Source organism: Gopherus flavomarginatus, chromosome 10 (assembly GCF_025201925.1).
Source record: "Gopherus flavomarginatus isolate rGopFla2 chromosome 10, rGopFla2.mat.asm, whole genome shotgun sequence".
In the NCBI taxonomy this organism is placed as follows: Eukaryota; Metazoa; Chordata; order Testudines; family Testudinidae; genus Gopherus; species Gopherus flavomarginatus.
This window is the reverse complement of record NC_066626.1, coordinates 54,103,384-54,123,628: the sequence shown is the minus strand read 5'-3', so window position 1 is coordinate 54,123,628 and position 20,245 is coordinate 54,103,384. Positions and strand designations below refer to the sequence as shown.

Genomic DNA, 20,245 nt, shown 5'->3' with positions numbered 1-20,245 from the left:
TAGCAACCGTGCTTTTTTCCTTTTCTCTCTCTAGCTAATGTTCAATGAAGGGAAACCAGAAAAACCACTTTATTTGCATGCATATAAGTGCCGGTACTTGCCTCCTAATGGGAGGGCTATTGCATGACAAAAGACCCTTAACATGCAAGCCACAAACTGCGAGAGAGAGCAGAAAAAAAAATTCTCTCTGGTTCCCTTTTAAAACCAACTGTTTCTCTCTGCTAAAAAGCCCTTAGCAGAGAAAAGAAAAATATAATATTTCTACTGGCTTCTGGGTTCTGTCTATCTCCCACCAGCTGCCACTCATGTAATAACCTTAGTCCCAGATTTGGACCTTAGCGTCCAAAATATGGGGGTTAGCATGAAAACCTCCAAGCTTAGTTACCAGCTTGGACCTGGTACCTGCTGCCACCACCCAAAAATTTAGAGTGTTTTGGGGCACTCTGGTCCCTCTGAAAAACCTTCCCTGGGGACCCCAAGACCCAAATCCCTTGAGTCTCACAACAAAGGGAAATAATCCTTTTTCCCTTCCCCCCTCCAGGTGCTCCTGGAGAGATACACAGACACCAGCTCTGTGAATCCAGAGTGAATCTCCCTCTCTGTTCCCAATCCTGGAAACAAAAAGTACTTTCCTATTCCCCCAGAGGGAATGCAAAGTCAGGCTAGCAATCCAACACACAAATCTCCCCTTGATTTCTTCCTCCCACCAATTCCCTGGTGAGTACAGACTCAATTTCCCTGAAGTAAAGAAAAACTCCAACAGGTCTTAAAAGAAAGCTTTATATAAAAAGAAAGAAAAATAAGTACAAATGTTCTCTCTGTATTAAGATGATACAACACAGGGTCAATTGCTTAAAAGAATATTGAATAAACAGCCTTATTCAAAAAGAATACAAATCAAAGCACTCCAGCACTTATATTTATGCAAATCCCAAAGAAAAGAAACCATATAACTTACTATCTGATCTCTTTGTCCTTACACTTGGAAACAGAAGACTAGAAAGTAGAACTACTTCTCCAAAGCTCAGAGAAAGCAGGCAGCCAGAAAACAAAGACCTTAGACACTCAAATCCCTCCACCCAAAGTTGAAAAAATCCGGTTTCCTGATTGGTCCTCTGGTCAGGTGCTTCAGGTGAAAGAGACATTAACCCTTAGCTATCTGTTTATGACACCAAGGTCCTGGATTTAGGTAATTTGATCCAGGATAAATTTGGGATCATGAGGGCTAGGAAGGATCTCAGTCAAATGTTGCCCCAGGGTGATGATAAATCAGGGGTAGGCAACCTATGGCACGGGTGCCAAAGGCGGCACGTGAGCTGATTTTCAGTGGCACTCACACTGTCTGGGTCCTGGCCACCAGTCTGGGGGGCTCTGCATTTTAATTTAAGTTTTAAATGAAGCTTCTTAAACATTTAAAAAGCCTTATTTACTTTATGTACAACAATAGTTTAGTTATATATTATAGACTTATAGAAAGAGACCTTCTAAAAATGTTAAAATGTATTACTGGCATGCGAAACCTTAAATTAAAGTGAATAAAGAAAGACTCAGCACACCACTTCTGAAAGGTTCCCAACCCTTGTGATAAATCATAATGGATAATCTTTGTTTTCCTGATGCATGTGCATCTGGAGCATGGCAGTTTCTCCTGTACCTTTGTACCTGCTATGCAGGACCGGCGCTAGGGGTTTGAGCGCCCTAGGCGCACGGCCATTTCGCTGCCCCACGCACTGGTTGCCCGGCTCCACAGTCCTGCCTGTGGACGGTCGGCTGCTCCCGCGGCTCTGGTGGAGCTGCCGCAGTCGTGCCTGCGGGAGGTCCACCGCAGCCGTGCGAGCAGCCGACCGTCTGCCCGCAGGCACGACTGCGGCAGCTCCACCAGAACCATGGACCAGCGGACCCTCCGCAGTCACCACTGCGGCAGCTCCACCGGAGCCGCCTGCCGCCCCCTCTGGCAAAATGCCACCCCCTCATAATGCTGGCGCCCTAGGCGATTGCCTAAGCCCCCTAAATGCAAGCGCCAGCCCTGCTGCTGTGGGAAATGGATTAATCCTGGGGATTTACAATGCCATCTCTAATATTTTAGGGGTAACTACTAAAGATGGCCTAGCAATGCATTAGGACCTTTCAGGAGAAGTAATTGATTAATACCTCTCTATCATGTTTGCTGGTTAGATATTAATATAATTCCTGGAAAAGATATGGGATTATGTGATTTATTAAAGAAGATTTCTTTCAAAATGATAAAACTTAATGACTAATGAGAGCGGTAGTTTATTGCACTTCAGAAGAGATACTTATATTTTTAGTTAGATATTTTTCATTACTGTGTTTATTTGGTTTTAAATTTTTGTTGAGACTTTTCATTTTTATGAAAAACAGGGACTAGTAGCTGAGATAACCCTAGTGCAGGCATGTTTTTGCAAGCTTTCTTTGAACAGCTCTGCTGCTGATACAGCTCAATTTTGAACTTCACATATGCTGCTCAAGTCCTGGAGCCTCCCTTAAGCAAGACTGAAAAAATGCTACTGAACGGTGTGGAAGTTCTGTGTTATAAACTAGAATGAATCCATCCAACTGCTTTTAATTTGTTACCATGACTCCTTGGTGCTTTAACCCACTGTGATAGTTCACCTCAATGTCAGTAAGTCAGTGATTATCTGAATACAGACATTTTTACAGACCCAGCATTCAGGAGAGTTTAGAGCTTTACCAGTCCTGGCCTCTTTTTCTTTCATTGAAACATAAAAGTGATTCCTTACGTGCTGATAGCAAGAAGGAACCTTTCTGTGAAATTCTCCTCCATGCGGGGAGACAGTCTGACATCTAGGTGTGAAAGCTGGCAAGTCTACAGCAACACCAATTTGTTTAGGAAGGAAGTGAGATTTGGAAAATTATCCTTTTTGCACATTTTCTCTGCATAATACTGAACCTGTGCTTATATATCACGCTAATATGTTTGTGCAGTTTTATGTTTAAGAGGCTGAAGTCTAATACACCTTTAAAACAACGATTTCTTTGTCCAGGGGACACACAAGCAAACCACCAAATCTGTCAAAAAGTAAAAGACTTCTTATTATCAGGCCATTATTAATGGACACTGGAACTGATTAGATTGTCAACTATATATATAGTGTATACTATATATTTAGTATAGTCATACATATGTTTGACTATCTATTTTGCTGATCAAATAGACTTAATATAATCTAAATAGTGAGATATGCTAGGCAAAAATCTGCTTTTAGATTCCCCTGGAAGAGCCCCACTACAACAGTCTGCTCTGCCTTTGGGAATGTCATACATGTAGGAAGAACAAAATTATCAGAATTGAAATCTGTGTGGATCTGAGATGAGGATTTTGCTCATCATGTAAACCCCACGTTTGTTAATGTTGTGTTCCTCTGATGAACTGCTGCCAACAGATTTCCTAGATGAAGAGATGGCTAAATAATGAAACTAATGTGCACTAAAACATTGGGCCATATTATCCCATAACTTTTTAAAGCAGAATTCCCCATAGAAATCAATGAGAAACTCTCCCTAAAAATAGTTGGTACAATGTGATCCTTCCTTTTATTCCCAGATACAGAAGTGCTAAATCCTGCCCTATCTAAAATTGCGTAGGTTGAAGATATGGCAGAATTTAGCCCACCTATGGCCTGGAAACTTAACATCCAAAGTCTCTTGGTAAAAAGTTTGCAGTCAGTTTTCAAGCTGCAGAGAATAATTGAAAATCCATTTTTTTTCCTCAAAAAGAGAGAGATATTTTTAAACTGCAATCTGAGCAACTGATAGCACAATATATTATGATGTTATATAATACACAATAGAACTCCTTAACTACTCTTTAACTACTTATATCAACTCGATCCCTTTTAACTGGTGAATTTATTACTATTTAATATTGATGTCATGTTGGCTATATTGTTTATAATGGAAAATGGAAATGAAAATTTAAATGTCTGATTAGCCAGTCAGTGAGGATAGGATCTAGGTGATGATGTAGTTTGCATGTATCATAACTTGAATAGGAATTCATTTTTACCAAGTTTGAAGAGACACTGTCAAAGCCCAAAACTGACCCATCGTTTTTTACCTGTATAATTCCACGCTGTTCATAGACACATGCTTTTGCTAAAGAATGGCAGGTATCTAGCAATGAGAATTATCCTCCCAGACTAAATCAGGCATATTGTGTCTTAATTTTTTTCAGTAGAACTTCCCATTAGTGGAAAGATATGACACTCAGCATGCATGTGAGAAGAAGAGGAAATAATGGTGAGGAAACAGATTTCAATTTCAGGTTTCCAAAGAATTTTTCTAAACAACAGTTTGTAAAATCAGATATTTGGAATGTTGAAAAATACCTTGGCAGGGACCTTCATGTTAGCATTGAATGCAGTTGGGCTCAGGAGGCTGCCTTTGGGATGCAGAAAATTCAGGTTCAAAGCTGAATCAGCACTAGAATTCAGATGGAATTGTACTGAAATCTTGGGAGCTGTTCTTGAGAGATTTCAGTCCCATAAGTGGAAATGGAAAATAGGCTCTTTAGGGATCCAACCCTGAGCTAAAATGGCAGGGTTGGGCTTAGATACCCCTATCCTCTAAAAGGGCTTTGGGGCTGTGACCGTCTTCCAGCGTGAACTGTGGGTGATTTACACTTGTAACTGAATTTCTATGAAAACTCTTGGAGGACAAAAGGATGTAAAAAGCTGAATCAGTTCAGTCAATCTACAGATAAACTTTATTTTGTTTTAAACTGGAGAACTAAATGAATCCCCTTGTGTTACCTCATGTTACAGAGGAGTTTGGTCCTTAGCAATGAAGATCTGTTTACATTAGTTTTGGTGAGCTTTACTCTTTCTGAGTGGGTGGACTTTAAAATGCTGAGATTTGATGGCTACTCTGGTATTTTGGCCTTCTTCCAGATGCTTATAGCCTTCCCAGAGAAGGATAACACAGCTTTGTAGAAAACAGAAAGTGTTGACATCCAGAACACATTGAGTGGGTGTAGTAAGTTCAGCCAGCTGAGGTCATGTCCCCCTGGCCTGCCATCCAGGCTTAGCTAGTTTAGGAGTGCAGGGAGTAGATGTGAAGAGAAAGCACAGCAGAGTCCAGTGCACACAGTTGAAGGATACACTCCTAGAGCCTGTTTCCTAGAAATCTGCAGACAACATTTAGGTGTGCTCTGTTGCTGGAAAATAGCTTGTTTTTTGTTCTTAACTGTAGTTATTTCCTGTTGCCTCTCAGTGGCTCATGTTGTATTAATGTTAACATACTGTTTTGCACTTGAAGGAGTGAGAAAAAGCAATTCCTGTTTTGCAGCAGCTTTTTTTGTAGGTCAGGAAAGGAGCTGGACACTAATGTGGATCACAACATGACTGAAGGAAGGTCACTTTTATATCCCTGTGCACATCACAAAATTAGCCTTTGTCACTTACCACAGCTGCTAACAATGCCTTGGTAAAGAACAAAGAATGAACATCTCAGCCTGGCCTTGAACCACGATTCTGAAAACAAGGACCACAGGGCTTTACCAACCCAGGCTGCCATCTGGTCTTTTATGCAACGCCATAAAGTAATCCTTTTGAATGCAGCCTCAAGATTGTGGAACAATGAAAGGTATTCAGGAAGTGTGTTTATTGTTGTTGTGTTCTCAGTTCAAGGATATATTGTGGATAACTCTGCGCCTGTGCAGGAGGATCACAAGCAAAGAGAGAACAAGAAATACTCCCTCTGTCTTGCACAGATGCACAAGGGACAGTCAGTCCGTCTGTCTCAGCAGTTATATTGAACTCATCATTGTAGCATCTGAACATCTGTGCTCAGACTTGGTCCTGGCACTACAAGCTTGCAGGGACAGAGGTGGTGTAGCTCCAGCAGCCCTAAGAACAACAGTCTAGCATGACAAAAGTGGCAAGTGGGGTGGGACCATGGATACCAGCCAGCAGAGGAGATCAAGTGCAAGCGGAGCACATGTAATGTCCTTTCAAGGGGCGACATTGCCTCTGATCATGGCTGGTAGGGACATTGTGACCTGGGCAGGCAAAATACCTCTGGAGCCTGTTGTTCAGCATACAGTGCCCTGGGTTCTGGTGTGAAAGCTGGAATAGAGCCACATGGATACAAAGCTGAAACAAAGCTAGTCAGGCACTGTATCCTTTTCTTCCTTTTGAATGTTGCTCGTTTTACCACTGTCATGTTGAAACATGAAACCATTGTGGAATAGTCAAGTGAAAGCTGGACTGTATGAAATATACTTAACTGGAATGAGACTAAATCATGACAACTCTTGGTATGCAGTGCTGTTACCAAATCATCTGGACTCACGTTGCAGTGACAATTTGGATATAATTGAGGTTCGTTTCATAGGCTAAATAATGCATATTTGTATGATGTGCTATTGGTTCTATTTTTAACTCTTCAGCAGTTCCATACTCAGTAGATTTCCTAACATTTGCCCCCAGTTTTCCATCTGCCGATTTAATTAAGTTAAGTTCTGGTTTTTATACTGTGAATTTAGAGTAAACGAAATAGAAACCTTACCTACATTATTTGGCACTTAGCAGTAGACATGAATAATCTTGGAATTTATGGGGAAAAAGAGAATTTATGTATTTTGGGAGCCAAAATATGATTGGCAGTCAAGACCTTGAAATCAGCTCTGTGCAGTATGGGATCCAGTTGCAGCTATTTGTAAGTGTAATGTTCCAGAGTTCTGTTTGTAGGTGTATTTGGGGAATCAGTAATTTCATCCACCATCTCAAGGTATAGGGTATACAAATTTCACATTGCTTTTTCAGATGTGCAGAAAAAAAATTGTGGTTTGCCTTTTTATTGATTCTAAAAACACTTTTGAATATATATGACTTGAAAATATGATCTTAGAGAAAGGATGAACTTTATACTGCCATGAACCTTTTGGAGAAAAAGAACGGAGAAAGCACACACTGATCCTTCAGAGGAGCAGACGCTCAATTAATGGTATTCAGTTTTACAGTTTCAGTCAATGAACGAGTACCTCTAGTCTTCCTTGATGAATAAGAAAGTGCATGGTAAAGCGGAATGATCGAATACAGTCAGATGAGCTGATGATATATCATTCCAAAGGCAATCCAAGTACTTTGACTATAAAGCAGGCTTGTGCTCTCCTCTGCATAGCAGCAGGTGATTTCCAGGAAGCTTTTTATTTCATGACACTCTGTAAAGGCAAGATATCATCATGTTGATAGATGAAAGTAAAAAACAGCTGCTGTTAGATACTATCAAGACCTGATTCTCCATTGCACTGCTGCCTGTGTAGTAACTTACAGCTGCGCAAAAGGAGTGTAAAGTAAGTGTAAAACACCACCAGTCTGGTTTAGTAGTTTTGCATACCCACTTTGGGCTGGCGTTAATGGTTACACACAGTATAGGATGGGGGAAAATCAGACCCAGGGACTGTATCGCCATCTTGTGAAACGATTGTATGAGAGGAGGTGACTGTAACAGAGAAGGCAAGCACACCGATGTTAAGAGTCAGATGTAGTTTAGATTTTACCATGAATAGGATAGTTATTGATGCAATAATGATGAGATCATAGATTTTAATTTGAGGATAAAGATGGAAAGTGAAATAAAACTGAGCTGAAAAGTGATGTTGATGTTTATGAAATTCATGGTCATTAGAGAAAGAGAAAATGACCAGGAGACTTGTGACTCATTCCACTTAACCATAAGGAACAGAAAAAGGGCCTGAAATACCGACTCTTCATTCAAGTTAATTATGAATACAGTCATAATTACTGAAAGTTATAGGGTCATGCCAATCCAATTGACTACCCTTCTTTGCTGTAATTATTGATTTAGTACATAAAAGATACGCAATGGATATAGTGCATTTGGATTTCAGGAAGAGATTTCCTTTATACGTGTATTGGGTGGCGCTATATGAATTGAATTACTGCCAATTAGATAAAAATGCCATAACATGTATTAGAAATTGGTTGTCTAACAGGAAATCGGGATCAGTTATTTATGGAAAGACTTCCAAGTGCAGAACAGTATGAGTTAGGGTGCTGCAGAGGGCAGCATTTGGATGATTATTATTTAATACATTCATTAACAATCTAGAGAGAGGGATAAATCAATCAAGGTCAAAATTTGCTGATGACACTTAACTTAAAGAGCAGGAGAGCAGAACCAAACTTCAGAGGGAGCAGGAAAAATGAGTTTAGTTCTTGTGATAGACCCAGGCCAGTTGGGTACAGCAGAATAGCAGAAGGCAGATATACTGGCCACTGGATTAACAGTTTTCTGTTCCCTGGCTGACCAGAGCAGGGGCTGCTACAGGCTAATGAGAACACCTGACTCTAATTAACCTGCAAAGAGTCAGGTGAGGCCATTCAGTTAATGTGACCACTTGACTCTAATTAAGACCCTGCTGATACTATAAAAAGGGCTCACTCCAGTCAGACAAAAAAGAGCCAGGGAGCCAGAGGTGAGGAAGTGCAGCTGAAGGACTGGTTACTAAAGAAACCCTCAGACCATCGTTAAAGGAGCCCTAAGGTAAGGGTGAAGAAGGGAGAAGCAGGAGAGCTGTGGAGAAGTGGCCCAGGGAAAGGTAGCAACTCTGGCAGTGAAAGGTTGGCTGCCAACAACTGCTACCATTAGGGTCCCTGGGCCAGAACCTGGAGTAGAGGGCGGGCCCGGTTTCCCCCCAACCCACCACTACAGGAACATCTCCTGGAAGGGGAAATCAGGCCTCTGTCAGGACAGGAGGCTGAACAGAGATTGTGGGAGTTCTCTCACCAACCTCCTTGCAGGCGTATGATGAAAAGGGCTCAGTAGACTGTAACCCTGGCCCTAGAGAGAGAGAAGGGCTACGTGGAGGGTCACAGTGAGCCACTGAGGCTAGCATAAACTGCCTAGAAGCGCAGGACCCATGGGAGCAAGGTCAGAGCTCTGCCACATTCTCTGTAGTAAGATTTGATTTAAAGGCTTGTCTTGATGTACAGCGCTTTATTGGTGCAGCTGCGCCATTGTAGCACTTTAGTGAAGACGCTCGTACGCTGACAGGAGAGTTTCTCCCATCGGTGTAGTTAATCTAGCTCCCTTAGAGGTGGTGGATGTGTCAATGGGAGAAGCTCTCCTGCTGACATAGCGATGTCTCCACTAGGGGCGGCTCTATGTATTTTGCCCCCTCAAGCATGGCAGTCAGGTGGCTTTCGGTGGCTTGCCTGCGGGAGCTCCGCCTGTCCTGCTTCTTCGGCATACCTGCCACCGAATTGCTGCCGAAGCCACGGGACCAGCGAACCTCTCGCAGGCATGCCGCTGAAGGCTCCCTGTCTGCCGCCCTCATGGTGATCGGCAGGCCGCCCCCTATGGCTTGCTGCCCCAGGCATGCAGTTGGTGCGCTGGTGTCTGGAGCCGCCCCTGATCTCCACATGAGGTTAAGTCAGGATAGTGATGTTGCTCAAGGGGGTGGATTTTTCACTCCCCTGAGCAGCATAGTTATACCCGACTAGGTCTGTAGTGTAGACCTGTCATAACAAATGGAGTCCCCAAACATAGGGGGAGAGAGTAAGATAGACGCCTTTGAGAGGGTTATCTGAAAAGCAGTGAGTTTGAGATTATCTGGAATAAGAGTTGGTAACAGTCTCCATTCAAGCAGTGCAATTTGAGGCATTTGTGAAGACAGCCAATGCTATTTTCATGGTGATTCACATATAAAGCAAAAGAGATAATGATAAAAAACTTGCCTTTTAATAGTGTCTGCGTCAAGGTAGAAAGGTGTCACAACAGCTCCAAAGCATGCCTTGCCCTGCCCATCATAACAATGATCAGGAGAAGGGATAGAAAGGTAGCTACGGCTCTGGTGCAAGTTAATTAAGGGGAAAGTTGTCTTCCCTTTTCCAGTTGGCTAAGAAGCTGGAACTGCCTCTGGCAGTTGGGACTCATGGTTGTGAGCAGCTTGTTTTTGTTTGGAATCCTTTGTTTATGAATCAATAAGAGAAAGTCCATGGAAAGGAATTGAAACTGCTGCTGGTGAGCGTGTTGTTCAGCTTCCCTCACTCGTGGTTCTGCCCACCAGCCGACAGCGACTGTCATGCAAACAGAGCTCAAAGCTGCTTAAAACCTTATTACCAAATGAGATGTACTAATCATATGCTGCTGCTTAAGCAGTTTGCTAGTCAGCCTCACCTCACTTTCATCCAAAGAAGGTGGGGGGATTTGGTCCTGATTGTAGAGAAGGACTCGAGGAATCGCTTTACCTTCTAGTGTGGTATAGTAATGTCTAGAGTGAAAAGTAGTAAGTGTTTGAAAACACACAGTAACAGCACCCAGCAGTTAAGGACACAGAGTGAAGAATGCCATATCCAACTGAAATTACAAGGGATTGGAACTGGGCAGAATGTCAGTACCACATAGGAATTTGGCCAAGATACCAGGGTTGACATTCCTACAAATACCAAAAGGGAGAGGGGATCTTTAATGGCAACTCACCAAAAAACAGCGTCTCCACTCCTTTCCCCGTGCCATGGCATTGCCATGATTGAGTTCCCACTCAGCGCCGAATTGCCAGCGCAACTTCCTGTAGTGCCTGGGTTTTCCAGGCAGGTTTCCTATTCAAGTATCATTCTGGCCTGAAGACTCATTAGAGCTAATCAGATCACAGCCTGACGTGGTATGGTTGCACATAGTAGTGATGCTTTGCCTAACTCTGCAGCTGTACGTAGCCTTGAAATGTAATTTGGATTTAGAAAGGATATTTAAAAATAACTTGGAGAAAATATCAAGAATGACAATAAAATATGTGGATGGGAGGATAAGATATATGAGAAAAGAGTAGAATCATGGGGAGATATGATCATCAGGGTAAGAGTATGAAGGAAGATAAGCATCCTACCAGCTGATAAGGAGCAATGGCCACAGGTTAAGGGAATCCGAAATGGGTTTGCTACAGCAGAACAGTGTAATGGACTCTCAAGGGAGGGAGACTCTCTCAGCCAATATGGGACTAGGTAAATCATTTGTGAGACTGATAGTAAGTAAATCTACAAAATACAGAATATCTGGTTGGATGAACCAAGCAGACTTTTCTTTCACTTCTATCATTGGTTCTATCTGGATCACATTAAGGGTAAAACAGAACCAGGGGTGTCTGTCAGGTAGACCGGGCATTTCCAGTAATCAGAGAAACTTCCAATCACATTTAACTTGAATGGAAAATTTAAGGGAATTAGTCACTCTTTCTGCATATGCTTCACTGCTTTTAGCAAAGGTGCTGGTTGACTCTCAGTATCCAGGGTTGCAGAGGAGTTTGATAAAGTCTTACTGGTACAGGGGAAGACAAGAAGTGGGAGCCTTACACCTCAAGTATCACAGATTGCTAAACTGGAGACCTAGTAAGCAGGGTAACTGTAGATTGTGCTGTTTGGTAAACTGGAAGAGGTAGTTACAGAACAGTAAGGCTAGCAAAGTTACCCTATTTCAGTACAGTGAATCAGATACTGTAATTACTGTAAAAAGGGCAGAGTCATACAGTCGGCTATGAAAACGTAAGTGAAAAAGTCCTTAAAATGATGCAGAAGGTAATGTTATGTTACTGTGATGTGGTAGGCAAGAAGGAATCAGCACCTGATATATATAAATTGTGAAAGCAGCTTTCCTTTGACAGGAATGTAATGATGAGACAGGCAGACGGGACCTAAGAAATCTGTGTCAGATACATTGATCCACAGACCATTGCAAGTTAAGCTCTCTTGTCTAGCTGTCCTCTCTAAATACATCAGCATGAGATATTAATATTTTGAATGTAACCCTTACAGTTGTTAATTGAGTGCCAGCTGTGTGCGCTGGGCGCTGTCCAATCATACAGACTACACAGTGCTTGTTCTAAGGGGATCGCAGTCTGAATTCCTTGGTTTAGGCTTGGTACATGGAAATGAAAGCTACATATCCGCTTTTCTTAAGAAGTTTAGCTGTGGATCATTGAGCCCATTTAGATGTAAGTACAATTGTTAGATTATGCTCAAGGTTACATCCTTTAGAAATATTGCTTCCAACATATTGCATTTCAACTCCAATTTAAGAGATCACTGAAGTTGCATTCCAGCTTGTATTCATATGTGGCTATTAAAGACACACTATGCCATTAGTCCGTAGCCTACCATTGCTAGGGCTCATTTAAATTTTCAGCATATAGCTTGCCATATAGGATTCAGGAAATTGCACCTGGCAGTCTCAGCTGCTTTGGCAGCTACTTTTCCTTGTGTGCAGAGGTACAGCAATTTGCACAATCCTGCCTTCTGAACTCTGCCCTCAGTTATGCTCTCCATCTACAATGATGTCAGTGGGGCTTCACAGACGTAACTAAGGGCAGAATGTGAACTCTGGAGGGTGTTTTGAGGAATCTGAAGGATGGGTTTGTTTCAGTATAATGGAAGGTTTGATAAAGTCATAAATTGTGAAATTGTACAGCTCACGGGCTGAATGTTTTGTTACTTGTTTGCCAGCATATTGTCTTACTGCTTCACTGCTGGATTATTTAAAGCCCTTTGGTGCTGGCGTCCATTGCAGTCCCTGTGCTGATGCAGAATACTGAGTAAATGTACTTAGTAACTGTACCTCTGTGAATCAACCTCAACCAATACCTAACAAATAGATATCAAAGGATTTATTTTTTTACCATTAAAGGAGATGATGATGATGATGATGATAGATTGGTTTACCCTGCCCCTTTTCCATACATTCTTAATCTTTATTGAAGGATGTCAGCCATGGTTTCTAGTTCATTATATTTTCTTTATGTGAATGGTGCTATATTACTATGTACAGTGCTCATATCTGCAGGGGCAAATTATCTAGTTAAAATTGAATGCAGAGACATTTAAAAACCCAAATATTGTCCTGCTGTTCAAATAAAATACCATTTCATTATCATTTCAATTGCATTTCAAGATCTTTCTTAAAAACAAGCCTTTTGAAATCTCCCAATATGGGGATAAACTGGGCTTTCCCCTTTGCCAGCCTGCTGGACTGGGGAGATGGTGCAAGGTGCATGTGTGCTGGGCGTGGGGCAGGAATAATCTGTTTCCATTCGGAAGGCTAGTGCTTTCTGTACTAGTAACATGGCCCTGTGCAATCCTGCACTCCAGGATAGCTGGGCTGGGAGAACAAGAGCCCATCTGTGCGATGCTTCTGCCAACACCAGGAAATATTATGCCTTTGAAAGACACGATGCCTTTAAGAAGCAGTGCTCCAGCAGTGTACCATCTCCTCCTGTCTCTTCAGTCAAAGCTCCTTGGCTGAGGTTTAAAGGGCCTCTGTGGAATGTGATTAATTGTGCCATAAGGAATTCAAATAATACTGTTTAAACCATCACAATCATGTTGGCTTGGTTTGCTCATGTCTGACCTCTCTCAGTGCTAAGCCTGTTGCAGTCTCTCACATTTGTTTTCTCTTTCTCCACAGAATGCAATGAACTTGCCACCCGACAAAGCCAGGTTACTTCGGCAGTATGACAATGAGAAGAAATGGGAGTTGATCTGTGATCAGGTAAAGGGGAGCCATGAGGGTTTTTAGCATTGCAGTCATTAAGGGCTTAGTAAGGGGGACACTGTCAACGACAACTTTTTCTATGGCTTTTCATTTCTTCGGCTTTATGCTCCATTATTTGTAGCATCCCTTAGAAGCTATCCAAAAATAGTTCTTTCCCATCTATTAAGTAATATTTCTTTCCCATCTGATCTTACTCTGTTCTATTTGATATTTCCCTTTTTGTTGTATGACATTAACATTAATGTGGCGTAGATTTAAGGAGGGTGACCTTTATTCACCCTTAGGCTGCTGGTTTGAATTTGACCTAGAATAGTGATGCCCCAAATTATTACTGTCTCTTGGTCTATGTAAAATGAGGGGGGTTCATTTCTTCTTGTAGAGCTTCACAAAACCACTATCACACCTCAGCGAAGCGTGAATGCTCATGGAGCTGAACTGTTCCTTTATTTCCAGTTGAACGACTTCAGCTTAAACAGCACCATATGCCAAGAAGTGTTTGTGCACTAACTTCACTGTTTTGTCAGCACAGCCCTGAGAATAGTGTGTGATCGTTAACGTGTTAGCTCTGCAACAACAAAGGAACAGAAAAGAAAATATTTAAAGAACAAAGAAGAGAAGAATGGCAGGCCATAGATTTCGGAGCTAACACCTACATCAGATTGTAATTTACACAGTCATAGCTAATAACGCAAATCCTGATTCTGTTCAGCCTGGGGTGAAAGAGTAAGATGTACTGTAAACATGTAAACACAGAGAAAAAGTTAGGATGTGGGCATGCAGAGTGAGAATTCAGGAGAATCTTTGATCATGTTGATGGATCATGGACAGGATAGTAAAAAGCTCTGTGGGACATCTCTCATACATCCCCCAGAGGGGTAGAATCTGTTATCTTAATCTACTGTAAGTAACTACTATTCTTAAGGATTATTGCTTAGAGCATGTCCTGTCAAAGTTTAAATAATGAATTGTGAGATTTTTTTCCATGATTTTATATGGTCATTTTGCACCTGTAGAAGACTGAAGAAGAAGGAAGTAGCCATATCACATGGCTTAGAGCTTGTCATGCATTTACAGTACACAGCTGCTGCCACTTCACATAAGTTTTGAAGTCTTCAGATAAAAAGATAACAGAGCTGAGACAGACAGGTGGCGACATACAACACAGGAAACATGAGCGAAAATCCCAGTAGTTAGCGGCACATTTTCATCACTCTGTTGAAAACACACTGAGTCAGATTCTCAGCCAAGATAGATCCTCTTTCCATTGATCTGATAGCGATGGCACAGAGAAGTCCTAATGAGCTGCTGCTGATTCTCTTAACGTGGGGAAAGTGGGACGGAGTCAGAATAACTGGCTTTATGCAACCCCTTCCTGGGTGCATCCCTCATACGGGGCCTGCATTGAGGTACTAGAGGCATGTAACTGAAATGCTATTTGCCACAGCTCCCTAGCTGCCCTGATATCACCTTGGGAGTGATTACCAGTCAGTGTAAATTAGAGCAGCCATGAGGCAGACGTCTATAAAGAGAGTGTAGTATAGCATATGGTGCATGAAATACTTGTATCTGTCCACATAATTATGGCACCAGGCTAAAACACATTCTCCCATGAATAGGCTTTGTATGTAATCTATGTTTTCAATTTTAATTGAAGCAGAACATGAATTGCTGTTTTGTATTGACATTCATTACGCTGTGCCATTTTTCATCTTTTTAGTTAAAAAGAAAAAAGTAAATGACTTAACATAACTGCCTGGGAAGTTAACAACTTTCATTCCATACCCATCCTGTACTGGATTTGAAGTAATGCCCTGAAGGGAGAAGTCACTAGATTAGAGCAGTGTTCTCAGACTATGTGGTTTATAAGTGGTTATGACGCATTTTCTGGTCATCTGCCTATGAAATATTTTGAGAAACACACAGTGGGGAACAGGGTGGAGAAGTGACTCCATAAAATGAACTACTTCTTACAGATTTCAGAGTGATAGCCATGTTAGTCTGTATCAGCAAAAACGATGAGGAGTACTTGTGGCACCTTAAGAGACTAACAGATTTATTTGGGCATACGCTTTCATCCAATGAAGTGGGTTTTAGCCCACGAAAGCGTATGCCCAAATAAATGTGTTAGTCTCTAAGGGGTCACAAGTACTCCTTGTTCTTTTTTCTTCTTACAGAGTGTCTCTGATTTATGAACAACATTGGAGAACTACTAGTTTCATTCTTATTTGAAGAGGCGGATTATCTCACATCTGCCTACGCTGGGTTTCTTATATCTTCCTTTTAGGCATCTGGTACTGGACACTGCCAGAAACAGGATATTGGACTAGATGGACCTTGGTTCTGATAACAATTTCTCTGTTCCTATATTATTATAAATCTTCTGAGCCATGTAGGCTCTTCTGCTGCCATGCTAGAAGAGTCTTCCTGGCTGCTAGTTCACTGAACAAGGAGTAAAATTAAGAGTTACTAACATTGATATCAGAGTTCCTGGGCTCATAGGGCACGAGAGAATTGCTTACAAGATGCTCATGATTCCTGAAGAGGTGGTGGGGTAAGAAGGTTTCCTGCTGCTGCATCATTTGCTTCAGCTAATTGTTTTGGAGAAGTGAGGTGTCATTAGGCCACTCAGTCTGGTTTTAATCTAGACAGTCCTGCTTTTGTAATGTTTGTCTTCCAGCCAGAACTGAGACAAAACCAGAAACAAATTAGTCTGGTATCACATGCTATAATGGATAGCACACTGCTCTGCCCCTGCCAGTGTGACCTCACATACACTTTTCATGCGATGGGAAAGTGGGGTGGCATGCTCTTCAAAATCCGGTGCTCCGGCTGGCATTATCTAGAATGCAAGGTCATGCTGGAAGGGGCATGGTCACACTGACAGAGGTATACCTATGCCATTCCTGGAAAGTACCTGAATGTCCAATATTCCAGGAATGTGCAAGTGGCCACCTGAGTGAGGTGACATCACCCTGGGGAGATCTGGTTCTTATTGTTGATTACAAGCCTAGAGAAAAGATAGGAGGATGTTCTTGTTTCTGGACCAGAACAGTACCATCTAAGGCAGGAGAATGGTAGGAAAAGATTGACACGAGAAATGAAAAGCCCCAGTTCCTAGCTGCAAATGCTCTAGCCTTGGAGATTCCTTATTGTGGAGGGTGAACAGAAGGAAGCTGGGTATCAGGAATGGTCTGAGTTAGATAACAGGGAAGGTGATGAAGTTTTTTGCATTTGGTAGGCTGCCCTAAGGCTTAGGAAATATTAGAGTTTTGCAATCCTATGGGAGAGTCAGGGCTATAGGCCTTTTCAGGTTTCTGGGCAGAGAATATTGTGAAGGGGACACAAATGTTGTGAGGATGGTGGGGAGTGTGTTACAAAGCATTTTCATGCCCCCTGATGGCTAGCTGTCGCATGACATTGCAGTCTGAGAAGGCTCACTTCCCAGCCAGGGTGTATTCTGTATTTGAAGCTGTTGGTGGTATGTGGAGTAACAGAGAAAAAGGATAAGTAGGAGGCCTACAAGGACTGCAATGGTTGGTTGAAAATCACAGGACTGCCACCAAGATTGGCTATTTTGCTGAGTCATTACTAGAACTGTGTGCAGTTTCTGTAATGAAACCCAATATCAGGAAAGTATTTAACCAAAAGGCTCCTGTTTTAAGTATTTGTGACCAACATGTTGCAGGTTCACAGAGAGATTCTCTGAGGTTCATCAACCTTTTGGAGCAAGATGGGGCCTTGATTGGAGTGAGCTGGTGCCTCATTTCCAGTGAGCTTGGCTCAGTATGTAGTTGTGGGTGCAGAGCATGGTAGCTTCAGCTGAAATCAGGCCAAATTTGGTACTTCGGCTGAGCTTCACTTTAAAGTTTTGGGTTGATTGTAACTTGAAACTCAAAGTGAAACTCAAGAGATTCAAATCCTTGGGGAGTAAAATCAGAAAATAGTTTTTATAAAGCCTGAAAAACCAAATCCCATTTCTCTCAGATCTAGGATGATGCCTTGACTCTGTTGAAGACAATGGTAAAACACCCTTTAACTTCAGTGGGGCCAGGATTTCATCCCTGGTTATTACCACAGGGAAGTGAGAACCATTTTGGCATGTTTCTTGACTGAAGTTCATGTCTCAAAGAGAGTCCACACTCAGAAGCTGATGTCTTCACACTATGCTGCACAAAAGTAAACAAATCAGAGCAATTAAAATGCTCTAGATGTTAAGATCTATAATCACAGAAGAACCCTGGAAGGATTTATTCCCCTTTATACTTGCATTGAACAAGCCTTACTTGTACTCTTGAAAATAAATAATCTACTTCATTTCTAAAACCAAAATTAATTATTAAGCCTTCTGTCCTGAACTGAGGTTACTGATAAAAGATCTACAGTTCACACTCAATTATTTTCACCTTGACACTACTTTCTGGAACCCAGCCTTCCTTTTCACACCTCCTGCATCTTGGCTTTTGACCTCTGTTCAATCCCTTTTTTTATGAATCTTTTAAAGGGAAATGATGTGAAACTATTCTTTCCATGAGTCACGGCAGGTTTTGGAGATAGTGCATTATGGAATAGATAGAGAGTTTAACTGCAACATCAGCACAGATCAGTGGCTCACATTTAAAGCCCTGAACATTAGAGACTAGACTACAAGTACCCAATTATCCTTTGGCCACAGCCTGGGCATTGTTTTAAAGGAGAAATCAGTCATCACAAGTGACAGAATTGTTCAGACAACGGATTATTTTAAAGGGTATTTTCTGCATGTTGAGTTCAGCTCTCAGAGGGATTATTGAGTTCAAAGTCTATTTTACTGATAAAGAAAAACCGAGAGGGAGTTTGATTGTGGTGGAGGCTGAGGGGGTTGAGAACGGATTGTGATTTCTCTTTGACGATACATTACTGATTATTTAAAATAAGTTGCTGATAAGCCCCGAATCTCTGTTTAGCTGTTTGATCAAGGAAGAGTAGTTGAAAAATGACTACTTTTGCTGTGTATTACCATAGAGGGACATTAACTCTTTGGCAGCAGTTATGATTTCTTCACACCAAGCACTAGTATATTCAATGTCGCTTTTCTTGCAGATGCCCATTTTTAGACAGAGAAGCTCCTTTTATTGGAGACTTTACATTTACATTAAAACCAGATTATTACTATTTTCTTTTTGTACAATGGAATCATAAAACTTTTCAAAGAAACCTGTTGTGATTAAAAGATGGGTTATTCTTAAGACATGGTCGTATAACATAGACCCAATAAGCAGTACTACATTATAAAGGTGTAAGATTTCATTTATCCAAGTCATTTTGACAAAATGAAATGGATTAAAGGTCATTCTGTAAACACCAGATATTGAGTAATGAGATTAAGTGAAAGCATACACATTGGTGGAGAAGTCAGATGATTCCTATTCCACTGACATGATAGGAGGAAGTTAGCATTGTTAACTTGTTACAGAGCATCTGAAGAATTCACATAGATTGGCTAGGTCACTAACAGAAGTGCTGGTGGCTTGATGGCTCAGCAGACTGGTAAAGATGGAAACACATCCTTCCACACATATCACCTGCTGAAATCTGGCCTAGATTGTTAGTGATCAAAAGTTGTCATCATCTGACACAGGTTGATGCTGTCATTTCATTTCCCAGTGGACACACCGAAGAAAATACTATCAGCCTGGCTGCTCATCTTAATAGAGAGACCAACGACTGAAATAGAGCTGACCTCTCATTCAGATTAGAATGAGGTACATTGGTGGTGAAACTGTGCAGTGTCCTTACTGCACATGTCATCTAGTACAGAGGACATCAGTAGCTAGGATAGCCAGGTGAACACCTATCATTGGCAGTAAATCCATGTTCAAAATGAAAGAGAAACTGTGGCTGACAAGACTTTGGTTTAAAATTTCACTGAGCAATTTTTTCAGTCACTGAAACCAACCAGGTAAGCAACCATGGTTTGTCAAATCTTATCAGACCCTGAATGACTGTTTTACAAAGTGCAGGGCTCTGAAACTGTCAGTGTTTCTGGGTTCTGTTCTCTTTGTACTCTGTGTACTTACTTAACTTACATTAATACTAAGAGTGATACAGGTGAACAAGGGAGGACATAGGCAGAAGATGTACTGAATATTTTAGGAGGCAAAAGGATATTGGAAGTGACATGGCCTCCTGGTTTTAGATTGTTTGTTTTCCTGATTCAGGTGAATAAGAGAAGCATCAAGTTCTGCTTAGGACCCTACTGACAGGGAAAATACAGAATTCTGACATTTCCTTTTGCTACCAATATAGATCTTACATTTTTAACTCTGAGGCATAAATAACTGTTTCCAAGTGTTATGAGAGCACCCAAGACCATAGTTAAGGAAACTCTGGGAATGGTTTTATGCTTGTGGGAATTGCTGAGTTCAGATTCTCATAGGGCTATGAGTCGGTTAGTGCTGAATGGTTCATCTGCCATACTAGGATTCCCTGCAGCAACCATGCCAGGATATTGTACCAACATAGTAGCTTGAAAAACACTAGATTGAGTCAGTTTCAGAGGAACTTTGTCCAGCTGTGTCACACTGTGGTCACTCCCAGGTAAATGAAATCAATTCACTGACATGTTTTGTTCAGGCAACATTCAAATCCCCAATTAAAAATTATCCAGCAGTTCTTCACTGACAGCAGATTTACCCGTCGTTCTTTTTAAAAATCACTGCCA

General features: G+C 41.5%; 1 protein-coding gene across 12 annotated transcripts in view; it reads left to right on the top strand.

Moving 5' to 3' along the window:
- The window catches only part of FMNL2 (formin like 2), a 279,611-nt gene that overhangs the window by 140,837 nt on the left and 118,529 nt on the right, over nt 1-20,245 (top strand). For all 12 annotated transcript variants that reach the window (XM_050969196.1, XM_050969199.1, XM_050969195.1 and 9 more), the window contains exon 2: nt 13,459-13,542. In XM_050969196.1, coding sequence (XP_050825153.1) covers nt 13,459-13,542 — 84 coding nt within the window. The remainder of the gene's footprint in view (nt 1-13,458; nt 13,543-20,245) is intronic.